We start from the raw sequence: 17,082 nt of genomic DNA, 5'->3' as shown, positions 1-17,082 counted from the left end.
TTCAGTATCTAATAGTTTTAGGGCTTGAATATCTCCTTCTCTCTCCCTTTCCCACCACCATGGCCCAGGCCCTATCATCATATGAGTTGCTTTCAGCAAAGCAAATCCATTTTCACCTACTTATGATTCCCATTACCAGCGTTTTTCCTTCCCTGACAGATCATTATCCATCCCTTTGTTTGTCTGTCTTTCTCTCATTCTGGGCTAAGTTTACACCTATCCTCTCACGACTTTACCCCTACCTCGACACCACCTGTCTCCAGCATATGTATAACCTTTTCCTAGTTACATATTAAAGTCAAAACGTTGATTTTGCTTTCTCTCGACAAATGTTGCCAGACCTGCTGAGTTTCTCTGGCAATTTACATTTTTATTACATACGTCTGGTTAATAGATGAAAGAAACATAATAATTTGGCAATGTAAAAGAAAATTTGGTTGTGTGAAACAGCACTTCCAGATTTGTAAAAAATAACTAAAAGCGACTGACATATGGGGCTGGATTTCCAGTGGGCCTGGGACCCTGATGTTGCAACAAGAGTGCTCAGTCTGTAACTATGGACCAAAGGAGCTATCTTCTCAGAGGTGGTCTCTATTTCATTCCATTCACAAGCTGGCAACCCTAAAGCCTCACCAACCACACTGGTTGGGATAGATCATGTGAGTTCTGTCATAGAGAGCTCACAGACCACCAATTATGGGGTAGGAACAGTCTCTTGTTGCCCACCCAACACCGATGGTGGCACAAACTTTCCAATACTGGGGGCTTAAGTATTTAAATTACCTGTCCACATCAATGCAGCAGGCAGGTGATCAGTTTCCAAGCTATAAACCTTAACCAATTCCAGGAATACACAGTGGATTAGTCTCCTATTGGGATGCCTTATTTTCTAGGCTCCATGTCTCCATCTCCCTCATACTGTGGCTGGAGAAAATTGAGGCACTAATATCAGCTTGATGTCCTAAGAGTTGGTCTTAATGGTTGTGTATCCCCAACAGATATGGTCCAAATGAAGTTCAAGATGGAGTTGCAAATATATGCGCTCATTGATTTTAATAGGTGGAAACAAGAGAGGTACAGATAGAATTAATGGTAATTGTCTTTTCTCTAGAATGGAGGATTTCAAAACTCGGGGGCACTTTTTTAAGATGAGAGGAGAAAGATTTTAAAAACACATGAGAGAAGTTCTTTTTCCAAAGAGGGTGGTTAGCATAAGCAATGACCTTCCTGAGGAAGTGGTGGATGTGGGTGCAATTACAACATCTAAAAGACATTTGAATAAGTATTTGAGAGATATGGGTCAGGAGCGAGAAGGTGAAACTAGTTTAGTTTGGGATTATGTTCAGCATTGACTGGCTGGACAGAAGAGTCTGTTTTTGTGCTGTATGACTCTTTGACTCTATGTTCAAGCACTTTAGAGAGGAATGGAAATGGGGGTGATAGTTTGCAAAGGCAGTGAGAGATGGGAAATTTTCAATATTGGGATGTTGACAAGTCATGACAAGAAATAGAAAAGAAATAATGGAAATTATAGGTTTTGGGCTAGGGCAAGGCAAAATCTTAATAAATGCTGAGTCAAGATTAGTATAGTGCTGGAAAAGCACAGCAGGTCAGACAGCATCCAAGAAGCAGGAAAATCAACATTTCGGGCAAAAGCCCTTCATTAGGATTAATAAATGCTGTCCTCTGCATACTTCATTTCAGCTCTGATGAAGAGCCATCTAGACTTGAAATGTTAGCTTGCTGTTTGACCTGCTGTGATCGCCAGCATTTGTTGTTTTCAGAAACCTTGACAAAAGTTTGGCTTATGGAGCAAGCTGCATTTAGCATCACCAATTAAAGATGATATCAATCTTGGTGAGAAAGATAGAAATCACACTACACCAGGTTATATTATTTGAAATCACAAGCTTTCGGAGCACAGCCCCTGGTCAGATGAAGTGAGATGAAGCACAACAACACAGAATTTATGGGCAGAGAAATCAAAAATATCATACAAATGATGTGAATGGAAGGTAGAATAATAAGACTCTGCAGGTGACCAAGAATGTCAAATGGTGTGAGTAATGTGTCAACAGCTTAATAACAACCGAAGGGTTGACCTATAATCTGATTAAATGAGGCAGAGGGAGAAGAGTTGGAGTTCCCACTTTAATTTTATTGGGAAGAGGGGGGTGTATAGAGAGATGGAATGAGTTCCAGGCGCACATTAATGAACTAAATGGTATTGGAAGATGGACTCTCCGGGTTTTGGCGTTACCCCTCAGGCAGGTGCCACACTCCAATCCGCGATTTCTCAGTCTGTGTGGAAGTCATGGGGGAGCAGTGTTGATCCACACTCCGGGTCTTTGCGGATGCACGACATCCGGGTTCCCTCCGACTGGCCCAACCCCCCCCCCCCCTCCACTGACGCCCCGCCTCCCTCCCCGGCGCCGCGTCATCAGCTGGAGACAAGATGGCGGGTGGGCAGTTGAAGTCTGGTTCTGGAGTCAGTGTGCAGCTTGGGCGACGTTGCGTCCTCGCCGCCGCTGGCTTCACTCACTGGTAAAGCACTGCCGACTGAGAGATTCACAGGGGGAAGAGACCGAGGGAGTAATTTCCTTTAGAGGAGGCGGCGGAGGAGGAAGAAAGGGAAATTCCCCGGCTGCCTGTCACCAGCGGAGACCTCGCTTAGCGCTGAGTTGGAGTCTTTGTGACTGACTGGGTCTCCAGCACTCGGCCATGTATTTCCTGAGCGGCTGGCCCCGGAGGCTGCTGTGTCCCCTCAAGGGCTCGGAGAAGCCGTTTCACATCCAGCCTGACTCGCGGAGGCTGGTGTTCGCACTCCTGTCGCAGACACAGATCAGCCTATGGTACAGCAGGGTGAGTATGAGCACCAGCATCTGCACGCTCCTCATCTGGCAATATCTGTATGTGTATCCAACCGCCTGCCCGTGCCCTCAGTGAGCTCGAGCGGGTCTGCCCGTGCCCTGTGTGAGCTCGAGCGGGTCTGCCCGTGCCCTCAGTGAGCTCGAGCGGGTCTGCCCGTGCCCTGTGTGAGCTCGAGCGGGTCTGCCCGTGCCCTCAGTGAGCTCGAGCGGGTCTGCCCGTGCCCTGTGTGAGCTCGAACGGGTCTGCCCGTGCCCTGTGTGAGCACGAGCGGGTCTGCCCGTGCCCTGTGTGAGCACGAGCGGGTCTGCCCGTGCCCTGTGTGAGCACGAGCGGGTCTGCCCGTGCCCTGTGTGAGCACGAGCGGGTCTGCCCGTGCCCTGTGTGAACTCGAGCGGGTCTGCCCGTGCCCTGTGTGAGCACGAGCGGGTCTGCCCGTGCCCTGTGTGAGCACGAGCGGGTCTGCCCGTGCCCTGTGTGAGCACGAGCGGGTCTGCCCGTGCCCTGTGTGAGCACGAGCGGGTCTGCCCGTGCCCTGTGTGAGCACGAGCGGGTCTGCCCGTGCCCTGTGTGAGCACGAGCGGGTCTGCCCGTGCCCTGTGTGAGCACGAGCGGGTCTGCCCGTGCCCTGTGTGAGCACGAGCGGGTCTGCCCGTGCCCTGTGTGAGCGCGAGCGGGTCTGCCCGTGCCCTGTGTGAGCGCGAGCGGGTCTGCCCGTGCCCTGTGTGAGCGCGAGCGGGTCTGCCCGTGCCCTGTGTGAGCGCGAGCGGGTCTGCCCGTGCCCTGTGTGAGCGCGAGCGGGTCTGCCCGTGCCCTGTGTGAGCGCGAGCGGGTCTGCCCGTGCCCTGTGTGAGCGCGAGCGGGTCTGCCCGTGCCCTGTGTGAGCGCGAGCGGGTCTGCCCGTGCCCTGTGTGAGCGCGAGCGGGTCTGCCCGTGCCCTGTGTGAGCGCGAGCGGGTCTGCCCGTGCCCTGTGTGAGCGCGCGCGGGTCTGCCCGTGCCCTGTGTGAGCGCGCGCGGGTCTGCCCGTGCCCTGTGTGAGCGCGCGCGGGTCTGCCCGTGCCCTGTGTGAGCGCGCGCGGGTCTGCCCGTGCCCTGTGTGAGCGCGCGCGGGTCTGCCCGTGCCCTGTGTGAGCGCGCGCGGGTCTGCCCGTGCCCTGTGTGAGCGCGAGCGGGTCTGCCCGTGCCCTGTGTGAGAATTTATGTCTGCTTGATCTTCTCTCTGATGTGAAACCAGTATAGTGCCAAATATCACTCTTCGGTCTGTCCCCCGCACCATCTTCCCCCAATGCCTGCCCAAAGGCTGTTTTCCTTCCAGTGTTGTCAGTAGAGTCGAGTCAAATCTTCAGAGTCTGGGGTTCTGCCAAAGTCTATTTAAAACTGAGTGAATAAGGTTTGTGTGTGGGGTTAGAGTTTTAAAGGTACACAGTTTTTTTTTTGTTTTGATAAATGGAAGGGGTATCCTGTTGAAATGATCTCTCCAGAGTCTGTTTGTAGATGATTTTGAATTGTTGGCAACTCTAACTCTGCTTAAATGTGACTTGCCAAAATGTTGCTTCTAAGTATGAGAAGCATACAGGATTAAATATTTAGACATTAAATATTGGTTTGTTTTAACGTAGCTCAACTAATCTATTAATTTTCAGATCTGTGGCTGTGTTCTTTTCAGTTGTCCAATCTGCTGTTGGTGCCTTCACTCCAGCTAGAGCTGCCACTTTCACTCAACTAATCTCTTAATTTACAGAACTGTGGCTGTGATCTTTTCAGTTGTCTGAGAATGACGATTGGTTCTCAATCCAAGTTTGAAGCTTGAGTAATTTTATTATAAGAATTGAGAGGTCTCTTACTCCCTGTAACCCTCATCACATCCATATGTTTGTGCTTTATTTTGGAAAGAGGAGAATAGTGATTGATCAAATGTTGTCTCTTTTACTGTTGTTATTTTAGTGTTTATTAGGTTATCGCATCTTTTGCATTTAGAAAATTACAGCGTGTTTAGCTTTCAACTGCTAATCTTCGCTTCTGCAGCCTCCAATCTGCTCAGTCACTTGCTTACCTTGTAAGCTTGGGCTTGTATACCCTTGAGTTTAGAAGACTGAGGGGGGATCTGATTGGGACATGTAAGATTATTAAAGGATTGGACACTCTGGAGGCAGGAAACATGTTTCCGCTGATGGGTGAGTGCCGAACCAGAGGACACAGCTTAAAAATACGGGGTAGACCATTTAGGACAGAGATGAGGAGAAACTTCTTCACCCAGAGAGTGGTGGCTGTGTGGAATGCTCTGCCCCAGAGGGCAGTGGAGGCCCAGTCTCTGGATTCATTTAAGAAAGAGTTGGATAGAGCTCTCAAGGATAGTGGAATCAAGGGTTATGGAGATAAGGCAGGAACAGGATATTGATTAAGAATGATCAGCCATGATCTATTGAGTGGTGGTGCAGGCTCGAAGGGTAGAATGGCCTACTCCACCTATTGTCTACCTTCACTTTTGGTTCCTTCACCCCAGCTAGAGCTGCCACTTTCACTCATTCAAATGTTTAGTTTGTAAACTTGGCACACAATTGTTTTGGACCATTCTTTTATTTGTTAGTTACCAGATCTTGTGAGAACACATCTCGGCTCCTCTCTCTTCTGCCAGCACTAACCACTCTTTCAAGATCATTGTGCTATGCAATGATGACTGACTTCTTTTTTCACTATGTTGTAACTCTCTTTAATAGTCATTCTGTGTGTCCCTTCCTTCCTTGAATCAATTATAGGGAACTGTGGACCTCTTTGTCACCAAGGATGAGACCATCCATTCTGATGTAATCTGTCCACTTGTAATATTATCCCACTGCTTCCTCTTCACCACCACTTTTAAATCATAACTCCCCTCATGAGTTTTCCTGAAAGCCACTTGCTACTCAAAAGAACCCATACATAACTTCTGTCCTTCTAAACTACACACTATCACATCTTTACAGTCCCCTCCAAAGTCCTTGAATATGTCAATGCCTCCACAATCATATTCATCTTTTCTGGAACTCCTTATTTGAATCCCTCCAATCAAATTGCCAACAATGCCACAGTAGTGTAGTAGAGCTTTACAAAATCATGAATGGCACTTTATGATTCTATAAAGGTCAATTATTCTTCCTCTGTCTGCAGCTTCTGACAACATTGACCTCTCCATCCTCTGAAGTCTCTCCATATCATCCAGCTGTGTGTGATTGTGCTAGCCAGGCCCTCCTATAATTATTTAATGGTAGTCAGTGATTATTCAAAGCAATTTCACTTCCTGCGTTCATGTAAATGTTAAACTGGGAAGTTTATGTGCCCTCCAGTGGAAGAATCAGCAAAACAGGGACACAAAATTTTAGAAAGGTTATATATTGAAATTCCCCCTCAGCTATTGCTGCGTGCCATCTCTCTAATCTTGCAGATCTCCATATCGCATTTTATATCCTTTGGCTTGTGAACCTAGACATCCTGCCATCTTTAAGCTCACACTGGCGAACCCTTTAGTCCCACTTGGCAAGCATTGCCTGCCTCAGTGACTTCAAATTGGCACTTCTCTTTCCTTTCAAAGCTTTCTCAAAAGATGATGATATTTCTCTTCGTGTTACGAGCTGGGCATCTTTTGCCTCCTGTTTTCCAACCATGGCGTATTTTCTACGTGAATGTTTTGTGTAATAAACAGCAGCAAGTTTGTTCGGAGATTTCTAAATGTGATGAGAGACTAACAAAGAATGGAAACCAGTATGCAGTAAAAATGGCATGTTGTTGTACGTTTCATTGCACCTGGAGTTACGGGAAGGTGCATTATGTAATTCTATCATCCACTCTACTCAATTGAAGACAAGCCCAATTTGAAACAAAAGTGTGCTTTGCTCTAGAGAGGCTACTATTACGTTAATTTTAAAAGCAATAATATAGGGCAGGATGCCGCCAAAGAAGATTCTTAGACATTGGAATCATATTGACCCTGATGTTTGACTCCCAACCAGCTTGTGTGATTTTAACAGTTAAGAGGCATCTTTTAGCACTTCGTCCAAATCAGGACCTCAGCAGGTTTTGCTGGGTAGAAGGCCAGTCGAATCACCTAAGGTTAAGGGCAGCTGGCAGCACCACCAGGAGGGACGGATGCTATTGATGAGGCAGCAAGAGCCTTTCCAAAGCAAACTTAACAAAGATTTGGCGACAGCTGCAAAACAATCATTGTGAAGTCCCCAGGTAGGTATTTAGTTGCCTATCATTGACAGTCTGTCCCTTCTGGGCAGATGGGTTTACTATTATCAATCTGCCTTTGGTGAGATCACTCAGGTAAGAGCTGTCATGTAGACAGCCCAGCATGCCACTTTCATAGATTTCCCGAATACTTACCTTTGAAATTACTTCTAAGTAGTGGATAAGATTCCATCTTTGGAGTGTAATTTGATACTTCATATTCAAACCTAAGTGAGTGGTCTGTTTAGTACACAAGTCAGCTTTTGAAAGAAAGATTGTTTTAATATCTCATTAAAAACATGACATACTATTAATGCTAAAGTACTGTATTTCACACCGTAGAATCACAATGAGATTGCCAAAAATTGTTATCTTGCACAATAAGATGTTGGTTCAGCTATCACAATCGAGCTGGGTAGCTATCTGCTGGTGGTCAAAATTGTAATATTTCACTTGATTATTATTGGAATCGGGGCCTTCAGATTAGCATTTGCAGTAGCTTGTGGCTTAAACATGTTTTTTGTCTCGTCTACCGCTATAGAACCACAGATAAGTTGCAGCCAAACTAATCTGGATTGATTCTTCTGGTTTTGTTTTTGAAGAGGTGAACAAGGGGGAGTATATAGTTGATTTGTGGGTTTCATTCCTCCTCCATTGCCTCCAATGTGGCAGTATTACATGCATTTGTTAATTGAGTGTCTCTCTGAGTAGGATAATTATTGTTTAGTGGTGAATATTTTCTGTCCTTGCAGTAAAAATGCTTCATTGGCTGTAAAGTCCTCAGGTTGTTGAAGGCACATGTAATTGCATATGAACCTGATATATGGTTCAATATTTTTTATTTCATTCCTGTGATTTGCAGTAACACAGTCTCGCTTAACTTACAAGAACTGGAGAAGTTCTGTGTATATTATCCTGAATAGATGTGGTATAATATGTTTGCAATGCTACTTTGTTATATTATTCTTTCTCTTTTTATTTGCAGTCTGGTTCAGCTAGATAAAGTGTTCAAATATTTATCTTTGTCACTTTACACAACTACACAACAACATATTGGCTCAGATATCCAATAGTGTTGAAAGTTCTATCTCTGACCCCAATCAGATTAAATGTTACCTCTTACTGTTAGATGACTTCTGTGCTGGAAATTGCTGGACATGGGCCCATTAGCTTGTCAAGAAATCCACAGATTCAACATTGCAGAAGTCTTCCTAGAAACTAATGTCACTTTGCAGTAGGAAATAGTGTTCTGTGCTTTTAAATGTCAGTGTACCTATACTGAATGGACACCGGCGGTGCAGATTGCCACCACCTTCTTGAGGGCAATTAGGGATTGGTCATAAATGCTAGCCTAACAGTGCAACCCACATTACCATGAATTAGTTAAAAAATAAATGGCAGCACAGCGGGAGTAGGTTTTAATCCTCTAACTCTTCCTTTATTGCGTTAAATTTAACTGAATGAGTACCTCAGAACTCTGGCAGCAAGGAGCTTTTTCAGAAGGATGCTGATACAAAGGACTTGCACATCATAAGTTTCAATTTCCCAGGCAATTCCTACAGAATCTGTTGCACTAAGGATTCCACAAGGTTCTGACATGCTGCTCTAACAAAAGTACTCTACCAATGCAAATGTGTCAGTTTTTGCTTTATCTAATAGTTTTGGGTTGGTTTGCATTGAATAATTATGAAAACGGACCAAATGGTGAACAAGCTAAATTGAATATGATTTACTGGACTCTCTTTAATTTTGACAAAAATGTTCCATCCTAATATTGGAAGTAACTGACCGTGTCACCTCTATCAGTACAATGAATTCTTGCAAACCATGGTTTTATGGCAATGTGTGCTGAATTACACCTATGATATAACCCAGCCAATGAATGCACTGAAGGCTATGTAATTAATTAAGTTTTTTTGGTCTCTGATTGTGATCTGCCAGAAAACTGGTGTTTTTGTGAGAATCCGTCAATGACAGAGAAAGCTGAAGAGTCCAAATGGTCTACTCCATTTATATTTTTGAAATTTATGAAATGTGGAAAGCTGTTAGACCTTTGTCACAAATGACCATATCTATCTTAACAGCATTCAGATGTATAGTTTCAATTTTTTTTATGTGTAAAGTGTGGCAAAAAGAGGTATTGCTTTTCATAAGGTGCAACAATGTGTTCAGTGGTAAACTTGTGTTAGCTTTAGTATTGTAATGTAAAAATATTTAGAAATACTAAAAATCTGAACTATGGAAGGGAAATGCCATTTGTAACAAGTCAGGTCACATCTGAAGAGTGAAACGGTTCACATTTTAGGTTAATAAACTGTAATTCAGTTTAAAACTTGACGAAAACTCTTTCTTTCTCAGTCTGAGTTGCTGAATATTTCCAGCAATTTCTTTAAATTAGAGACTTTTTAATACTTTCCAAACCATGATTCCGTAATTTCATTCTTTTTTTTAACTTTTTTTTAGCTTTCAATGTTGTTGAATTATACAGAGAATGGAACGCTCGTAAATGTTTCAATTTGTGCATGGTGAAGGAATGTTGCATTAATGCAACATTTCTTTCCTGGTCTGGTTGAATGAGGGTATTAGCTACAAAATTCAGAAATTCTCTTTGCTGTTAGACTCTTTGCATCTAAGGAACAGAGATGTTGACACCATAGTGTCAGCCTCTGTTATGTACTCTATAAAGGTGCTTGATCCGCATCTGAGCATGGATAGGTGAGCATTGAGGCAGTCCACAAGTATGGAGAGACTCTCCTAATCAGAGGTTGTGTAGTTTTGGCTTGCACTCACTAGCAATGTAGAAGAATGAGAGCTGACCTTATTGAAACTTACAGAATTGGTATAACGGTATAGAAATGGTATAACGACTGCAGAAAGGCAGTTCGAGGGGGATCTGCCTTTGGAGGTAGTATGGGCTGAAGTCAGAAATAGGAAAGGAGCAGTCACCTTGTTGGGTGTTTACTATAGGCCCCCCAATAGCAGCAGAGATGTGGCGAAACAGATTGGGAAACAGATTTAGGATCAAGAATAACCCCAAGGTGTTTATGCATATGTGAGAAACATGAGAATGATGAGAACAAGGGTAGGTCCGATCAAGGACAGTAGTGGGAGACTGTGTATTGAGTCGGAAGAGATAGGAGAGGTCTTGAATGAGTACTTTTCTTCAGTATTTACAAATGAGAGGGACCATATTGTTGAAGAGGAGAGTATGAAATGGACTAGTAAGCTAGAAGAGATACTTGTTAGGAAGGAAGATGTGTTGGGCATTTAGAAAAACTTGAGGATAGACAAGTCCCCCGGGCCTGACGGGATATATCCTAGGAAGCAAGAGAGGAAATTGCAGAACTGTTGGCAATGATCTTTTCGTCTTCGCTGTCAATGGGGGTGGTACCAGGGGATTGGAGAGTGGCGAATGTTGTGCCCCTGTTCAAAAAAGGGAATAGGGATAACCCCGGGAATTACAGGCCAGTTAGTCTTTCTTCGGTGGTAGGCAAAGTAATGGAAAGGGTACTGAGGGATAGGATTTATGAGTATCTGGAAAGACACTGCTTGATTAGGGACAGCCAGCATGGATTTGTGAGGGGTAGGTCTTGCCTTACAAGTCTTATTGAATTCTTTGAGAAGGTGACCAAGCATGTGGATGAGGGTAGAGCAGTGGATGTAGTATACATGGATTTTAGTAAGGCATTTGATAAGGTTCCCCATGGTAGGCTTATGTGGAAAGTCAGGAGGCATGGGATAGTGGAAAGTTTGGCCAGTTGGATAGAGAACTGGTTAACCGGTCGAAATCAGTGGGGTGGTAGATGGTAAATATTCAGCCTGGAGCCCAGTTACAAGCGGAGTTCCGCAGGGATGAGTTCTGGGTCCTCTGCTGTTTGTAATTTTTATTAATGACTTGGAAGAGGGAGTCGAAGGGTGGGTCAGTAAATTTGCAGATGATACGAAGATTGGTGGAGTTGTGGATAATGAGGAGGGCTGTTGTCGGCTGCAAAGGGACTTAGATATGATGCAGGGCTGGGCTGAGGAGTGGCAGATGGAGTTCAATCCTGTCAAGTGTGAAGTTGTCCATTTTGGAAGGACAAATAAGAATGTGGAATACAGGGTTAACGGTAGGGTTCTTAGTAAGGTGGAGGAGCAGAGGGATCTTGGGGTCTATGTTCATAGATCTTTGAAAGTTGCCACTCAGGTGGATAGAGCTTGTAAGAAGGCCTATGGTCTATTAGTGTTCATTAGCAGAGGGATTGAATTCAAGAGTTGTGAGGTGATGTTGCAGCTGTATAGGACCTTGGTTAGGCGTCATTTGGAGTACTGTGTGCGGTTCTGGTCGCCTCACTTTAGGAAAGATGTAGAAGCTTTGGAGAGGGTGCAGAGGAGATTTACCAGGATGTTGCCTGGAATGGAGAATAGGTCGTACGAGAATAGGTTGAGAGTGCTAGGTCTTTTCTCATTAGAACAGTGAAGGATGAGGGGTAACTTGATAGAGGTTTATAAGATGATCAGGGGAATAGATAGTGTAGACAGTCAGAGACTTTTCCCTGGGTACAACAAAGTGTTACAAGGAGACATAAATTTAAGGTGAAGGGTGGAAGGTATAGGGGGGATGTCAGGGGTAGGTTCTTTACCCAGAGAGTGGTGGGAGCATGGAATGTGCTGCCTGTGGGAGTGGCAGAGTCAGACTCATTGGTGACCTTTAAGTGGCAATTGGATAGGTACATGGATAGGTGCTTAAGGTAGGACAAATGTTCAGCACAACATCGTGGGCCGAAGGGCCTGTTCTGTGCTGTATTGTTCTATACAATTCTTAGGAAGCTTTACAGGGTAAATGCGGCAAGTTTGTTTCCCTTTGGGAGAATCTAAGACCAGAGGGCATGATCTCAGAATAAGGGGTCATCCATTTGTAACTGAGGCAGGGAGGATTTCTTTCTTAAAATATCATGATTCCATGGAATGCTTTATTGTAGAGGCTGATGGAGCAGACTTGATGGGCTGAATGGCCTACTTCTGCTCCTACATCTTAAGGTCTTGACATGCTTCCTAAAGTTGTGTTTTTAAAACTGAGCTGAGGCCTAACCAGTGTCTTGTAAAGATTTTAATATAACAGATTAACTAAATACAAGTAAGTTTGTAAAATCCTGGATTCCTTCTGCCATTTTTAATAATCTTCTCAACTTAGCACTTTTAAAAGTTTGTAACGTGCGCCCTTTTTGGAAAAAAAACAGTTACGATTTCGGTCAGATTACCCGTCCTCATTCTTCCTATCAAATGTATCACACCATTGTTAGAGGTAAATTATGTTGGCCAGTTTGAGTTTTTTTCAAACAAAGTGGGAGAGAGCAATGCAGTTGGTATGAAAGTGGACATCCAAAAGACATTTGATAAGGTGTTAGAATTGTTAGAAAATCTGATACCGATAGGCTGAAGGGAGAAATAACAGGATGAAAGGAACAGTAACAACATAAAGAAAATTAGCTAAAGGTTTGAAATAAACATTGAAGGAAATGGCTATTTTCCAGACTGAAAGGTGGTGTACAAAGTTCATTACGAGAACTTGGACTGAAGATGTAGCTGACAATTTTAGTATTTACAGACGTTGTGAAACTTGAAAATAGTGTTCATACAAATTTTAGCAGATATATGCCATTTAACTCCTTGAGCCTCTCTATTTGGTAAGATCATGACATAAGTTTCAAAAGGATGTAGAAAGGTTGATGAATTTGAAAGGTAAATGGCAGAAAACATGTAACTCTGGCAAATGATACATTTTGGTCTGAAGAGATTCAATGGTACACTGGTAAAGGGGGTGAAAGAAAGAGACCTGAGGAGCATTTGCACATAATTTATTCTGCCACTTCCAAGGATTTTTTTTTTCAAAGCCGTTAATAAAGCACCTGGGTGTTCTGGATTTCATAAATAAATTTATGACATGCAGAGTTAAGATTATTTGCTGAACTTGTATAAAGCATTATCTCAAGAAATTCTCATTGAATCCAGTTGGTTATTAAATTTCCAAGGATGTGAACATACTGACTGGGTCAGCGTTTGAGTATCCTTAATTGCACTTGAGAAGATGGTGATGAGCTATCTTCTTGAATTCCTGTAGCCTTAGATTGAAGGAGCACACAGTGTTTTTACAAAGCAAGTTCCAGGAATTTGACTCTCTGATAGTGGGATATGGGCAGTATAGTTCTAAGGCAGGATTGTGAGAAATTTGAAAGACCACTTGGAGGTTATGATGTTCCCGTGCATTATCTGCTCTTGGCTTTCTAGGTGATAGATGTTGAGGGAAGCTTTGAGAAGTATTGTTGGAGTCTCACCTATCCAGGCAAGTGAGGAGTACTCCGTCATGTTTCTGACTTGTGCCTTGTAAATGGTGCATTGTCATTGAGGAGACAGGAGGTGAGTTCCTCACAGATGAGGCTAGTTTCTCCCTGGCATTTTGTCAACTATTTCACAGTTTGGAAGGTGTTCCTGATATTCTAAACTACTTTAAGTTGTTTACATTGTTGAGAATTTAGTTTCTCTGGATTTTAATTTTACTGTGCCTATTACTGCTAAACCAGGTTTAATCCATGTGAGTTGACCTTTAAGTACAGGGCATTATTAATATATTTAGAAATTGACAGTACATGTTTTAGTGAAGTTGTCATTGTCAAAGTTTAGCTGCATTTTGTTAAGAGCTTTGAAATATTTCATTTAATTCAAACATTCCATTATAATTACAGAAACTGTTATTACATAATGGTGAAGCCTTACTGTCCTGTAGTAACAACAGACAATTTCCAAGCATAAAGGCCATCTTACCATAAGTACGTGTTTAATGGTCTTCTGATGAATTTGAACTATTTACAGAAGTAATTTGTTAAAATTAGCATGTCAGTTCTAGAGTACACAGAAGAACATAACATCTGTGCCAGTTTGGATTAAATTAAAGTGAACTGATATTGGCCTGAATTGCTAAGCATAACAAGAATGCTATTCACATGTGTCTTGCAGTTTTTTTGTTTTTATTCTTCAAAACTCAGTGATGAATGTTGAGAGGCGCAAATACTTTTTTTTGGATAAGAAGGTTTGGCTGCCTTCACTAAATGATTGGAATGAATTTGTTTGCAATTTAGATCCAATTGTAATCCAATGAACTGCATTCTTTGGCACCCACACTTATTTTCAATCTCCTTGCTTTTCTCCTCTTCTCTTTCCCTTCCTGTAGACAGTGCTGATTCAGTGCTGGCAGCCTTATGTTAATTTATTGAACTTGTCTATTTCATGTGTAAGCTGTTTAACAGACCTGAATCCACTCTTGTCCTCATTGACCGTTCAAGGATGCAACTCTCAGGATGACTAGGTAGAGAACTAAATAGTGGAAGATGTGGACTCGTTTTTCTTTCATTCTGTTTTCCTAATTGATTGAGGGAAATTGTAGTTAGTGTCAGTTAAACAGCTGTCTGGCAATTCCTGCTTAAAAATGTCTGATGTCAGACAAGAGCAGGATTAGTCTTAGCTGATATAGAGTTTTCTTTCAGTTTGGTAGACCAGGTACTGTTTTGTCATTACCTGTGGAGGCATGGTTCAATATAGTCCTACATCTTCAGCAAAGGATGTGGTGAAATGCTTGGTTCGAAGGGTTGCAGTAGCTTTCAAGTCATGTTTTGCCTATAAATAAACGAGATCTGTTGAATTATGCAGCTGGTCAAGCTTTGATATGTGCAGTCTTTTACAGAAAGTGAATTGTTGAAGGAGAAAGGTCGCTACTTATCCTGGTTTTTTTTTGGCTTTCCAATCACCTTCCCCTGACATACTGAAGATATCTTGTAATGTTTCTCTGCTGCAGCTAAGTGGGCATCTCTCCACATATCAGGTATTGAACCTCGTCTGCATGCTATGTTCATCGTCTAGCTTCATCCTATAAGTAATCAGGAAATGAAACCATTATTATGTTAATGCCATACTCTTTATCATGAAATCCATCTTTCCTTGTGTGATATCATGTATACCCCAAATCTTATACTTTACCCTAACCCATAACCTTACCATTTCATATGTCTGGGTTGCCCCCCGTCATATTCATTATAAGACCATTTCTGTTCAATTCCTGTGATCCTTCTAAACTCTTCCTGTCCAAAACTTATTTACTTCTGTATTTTCCAATTCTTTTCCCTAATTCACTTGACAGTACTTTCAAATTTCCAGCCACCTAGATCACGATTGTCCATTCACTACAATATTTTGGTGTAGTTGAACAAATTCAACTACCACACTCTACTCTACCTTTGGCATTGTTTCAAGTTAAGCTATTAGTCTCTTTCACTCTAGCTGTTACCCTCAGTATGGCTTTCATCTCCATTCTTTTATGTGCAAGGAATGCACGTTTAAACAGTTAAAGCAACTGCTTTGGTCATTCATTGTCAGATCAAGCTAGTGAATCGATGGGCCAAATAGTCTAATTCTGCTGCTGTGTCATATAGTCTAACTAGTTGTATGCCATCCTGCTGGATACTTCAAGTTGGACTGCTGTTTGAGTCTTGTATGCTTTTGATTCATAGGTAAAAATAATTGGTTTTAATTAGCTTTATACAAAATTTAGTTTTCAGTGGCATTAATGCTTTTATGATTAGACCAGTTGATCCATGCAGGTTTGAAAAACAATTCTAGATGTCTAGGTTACCATGATAGTATTTCTTTAAAGTGTAAAGTTTTTTATAAAAAACTGTATATGCAACCATGCCAATAATTACCTACCTATAGAAATAGGTATTGAGACCTTGAGACAATATTTCAAAGCCTTGAGACAATATTTCTGAGTTCTGTATTTGCAAACATTAATTTCTGTGTAGGTGAAAAGTTTGGGTTGATGATTGCAACCACTTCACAGTTATGAATTTGGCTGTCTTGTGGAACCTAGTTATTGGTTTCTGCTCCTGTACTTGTAGTTTAGCAAATGACTCAGATTGTTGTTCAGGAATTGTTAAGAAACCTGTCTGTTTGCACTTGAACATTGAAAAAACTATATTGTGAAGTTGAAGCCTTCTGCACTTTATCATTGCTCTATCTCTAGCATCATGAAAAGTTGGAACAGTATTGCACATGTAGAAAAAATTCCAAAGTTCTGCACCGTGACATAATCAGATAAAATACAGGTACCTGGAGAAAGAACAAAAGATAACCAAAACATTGCTAAAGAATTGTTAAGTGGACAACACTGAGTGTTTTGGGTGAAACATGTTGCTGTGCCCCTCTAAACCATTTGCCAATGTCCATAAATGAACTTTTGATTTTTAATGTCTAAATACCAAGCTTAAAGTGCTGATCTATATCTTGATACCAGCATAATTATCTCCATGTGTGGTCTCAGTTGCAACTTCATCATTTACCAGAATATTGTATAAAATGAATGTTGAACTCAGCTTTTATACTGCAAGTCAGTGCTCCCACTTATCTCTTCATTTATATCTCTGCTGTGAATACGACTTTCAGTTTTAAAAAAAATGCAAATTAAACCATCAGCACATTGATGGTCTTTATTCCCCATCCTCCTTGTCTCAAATTTGGACTGAAGTTATTCGATTCTAAAGAATTTTTGCATATGAAGAGGTTGCTGACATTTCAAATAAGTAATGTTTCTTTTTAACTTTGAGGTTGTAATATTGTAAATACTATTAGTGAAATATTAAAATTTAAATTATAAACATATAAGGGCTTCACATGACTGAACGGAAAGCATCGACTACGTCTTCTGGTGTGTATTTATATGCCTACTGTGTGGGGTGTTTGTTCTGGATGTAGATTTGCTCACTGAGCTGGAAGGTTCATTACCAGATATTTCATCACCCTACTAGGTACATCTTCAGTGGGCCTCCGGACGAAGCACTGCTTTCTATTTATATGTTTGGATTTCTTTAGGTTGGTGATGTCGTTTAGGGTGGTAGATCGGGTCTAACTGGATGTGTTTATTCGTTAGAGTTCTGGTTGGAATGCCATGCTTCTAGGAATTCTTGTGTGTGTCTCTGTTT

At 42.2% G+C, this 17,082-nt stretch overlaps 1 protein-coding gene across 1 annotated transcript in view; it reads left to right on the top strand.

Annotated features, from left to right (window-relative positions):
• Positions 1 to 2,440: 2,440 nt before the first annotated feature.
• ric1 (RIC1 homolog, RAB6A GEF complex partner 1) overlaps positions 2,441 to 17,082 on the top strand; it is a 207,380-nt gene continuing 192,738 nt past the window's right edge. The window contains exon 1 of the mRNA XM_072587420.1: positions 2,441 to 2,862. Coding sequence (XP_072443521.1) covers positions 2,722 to 2,862 — 141 coding nt within the window. The 5' untranslated portion in view covers positions 2,441 to 2,721. The remainder of the gene's footprint in view (positions 2,863 to 17,082) is intronic.

The sequence above is a fragment of the Chiloscyllium punctatum genome, chromosome 2, assembly GCF_047496795.1.
Source record: "Chiloscyllium punctatum isolate Juve2018m chromosome 2, sChiPun1.3, whole genome shotgun sequence".
In the NCBI taxonomy this organism is placed as follows: Eukaryota; Metazoa; Chordata; class Chondrichthyes; order Orectolobiformes; family Hemiscylliidae; genus Chiloscyllium; species Chiloscyllium punctatum.
Note: the sequence above shows the minus strand (reverse complement) of the source record. Positions and strands in the feature narration are given on the sequence as shown.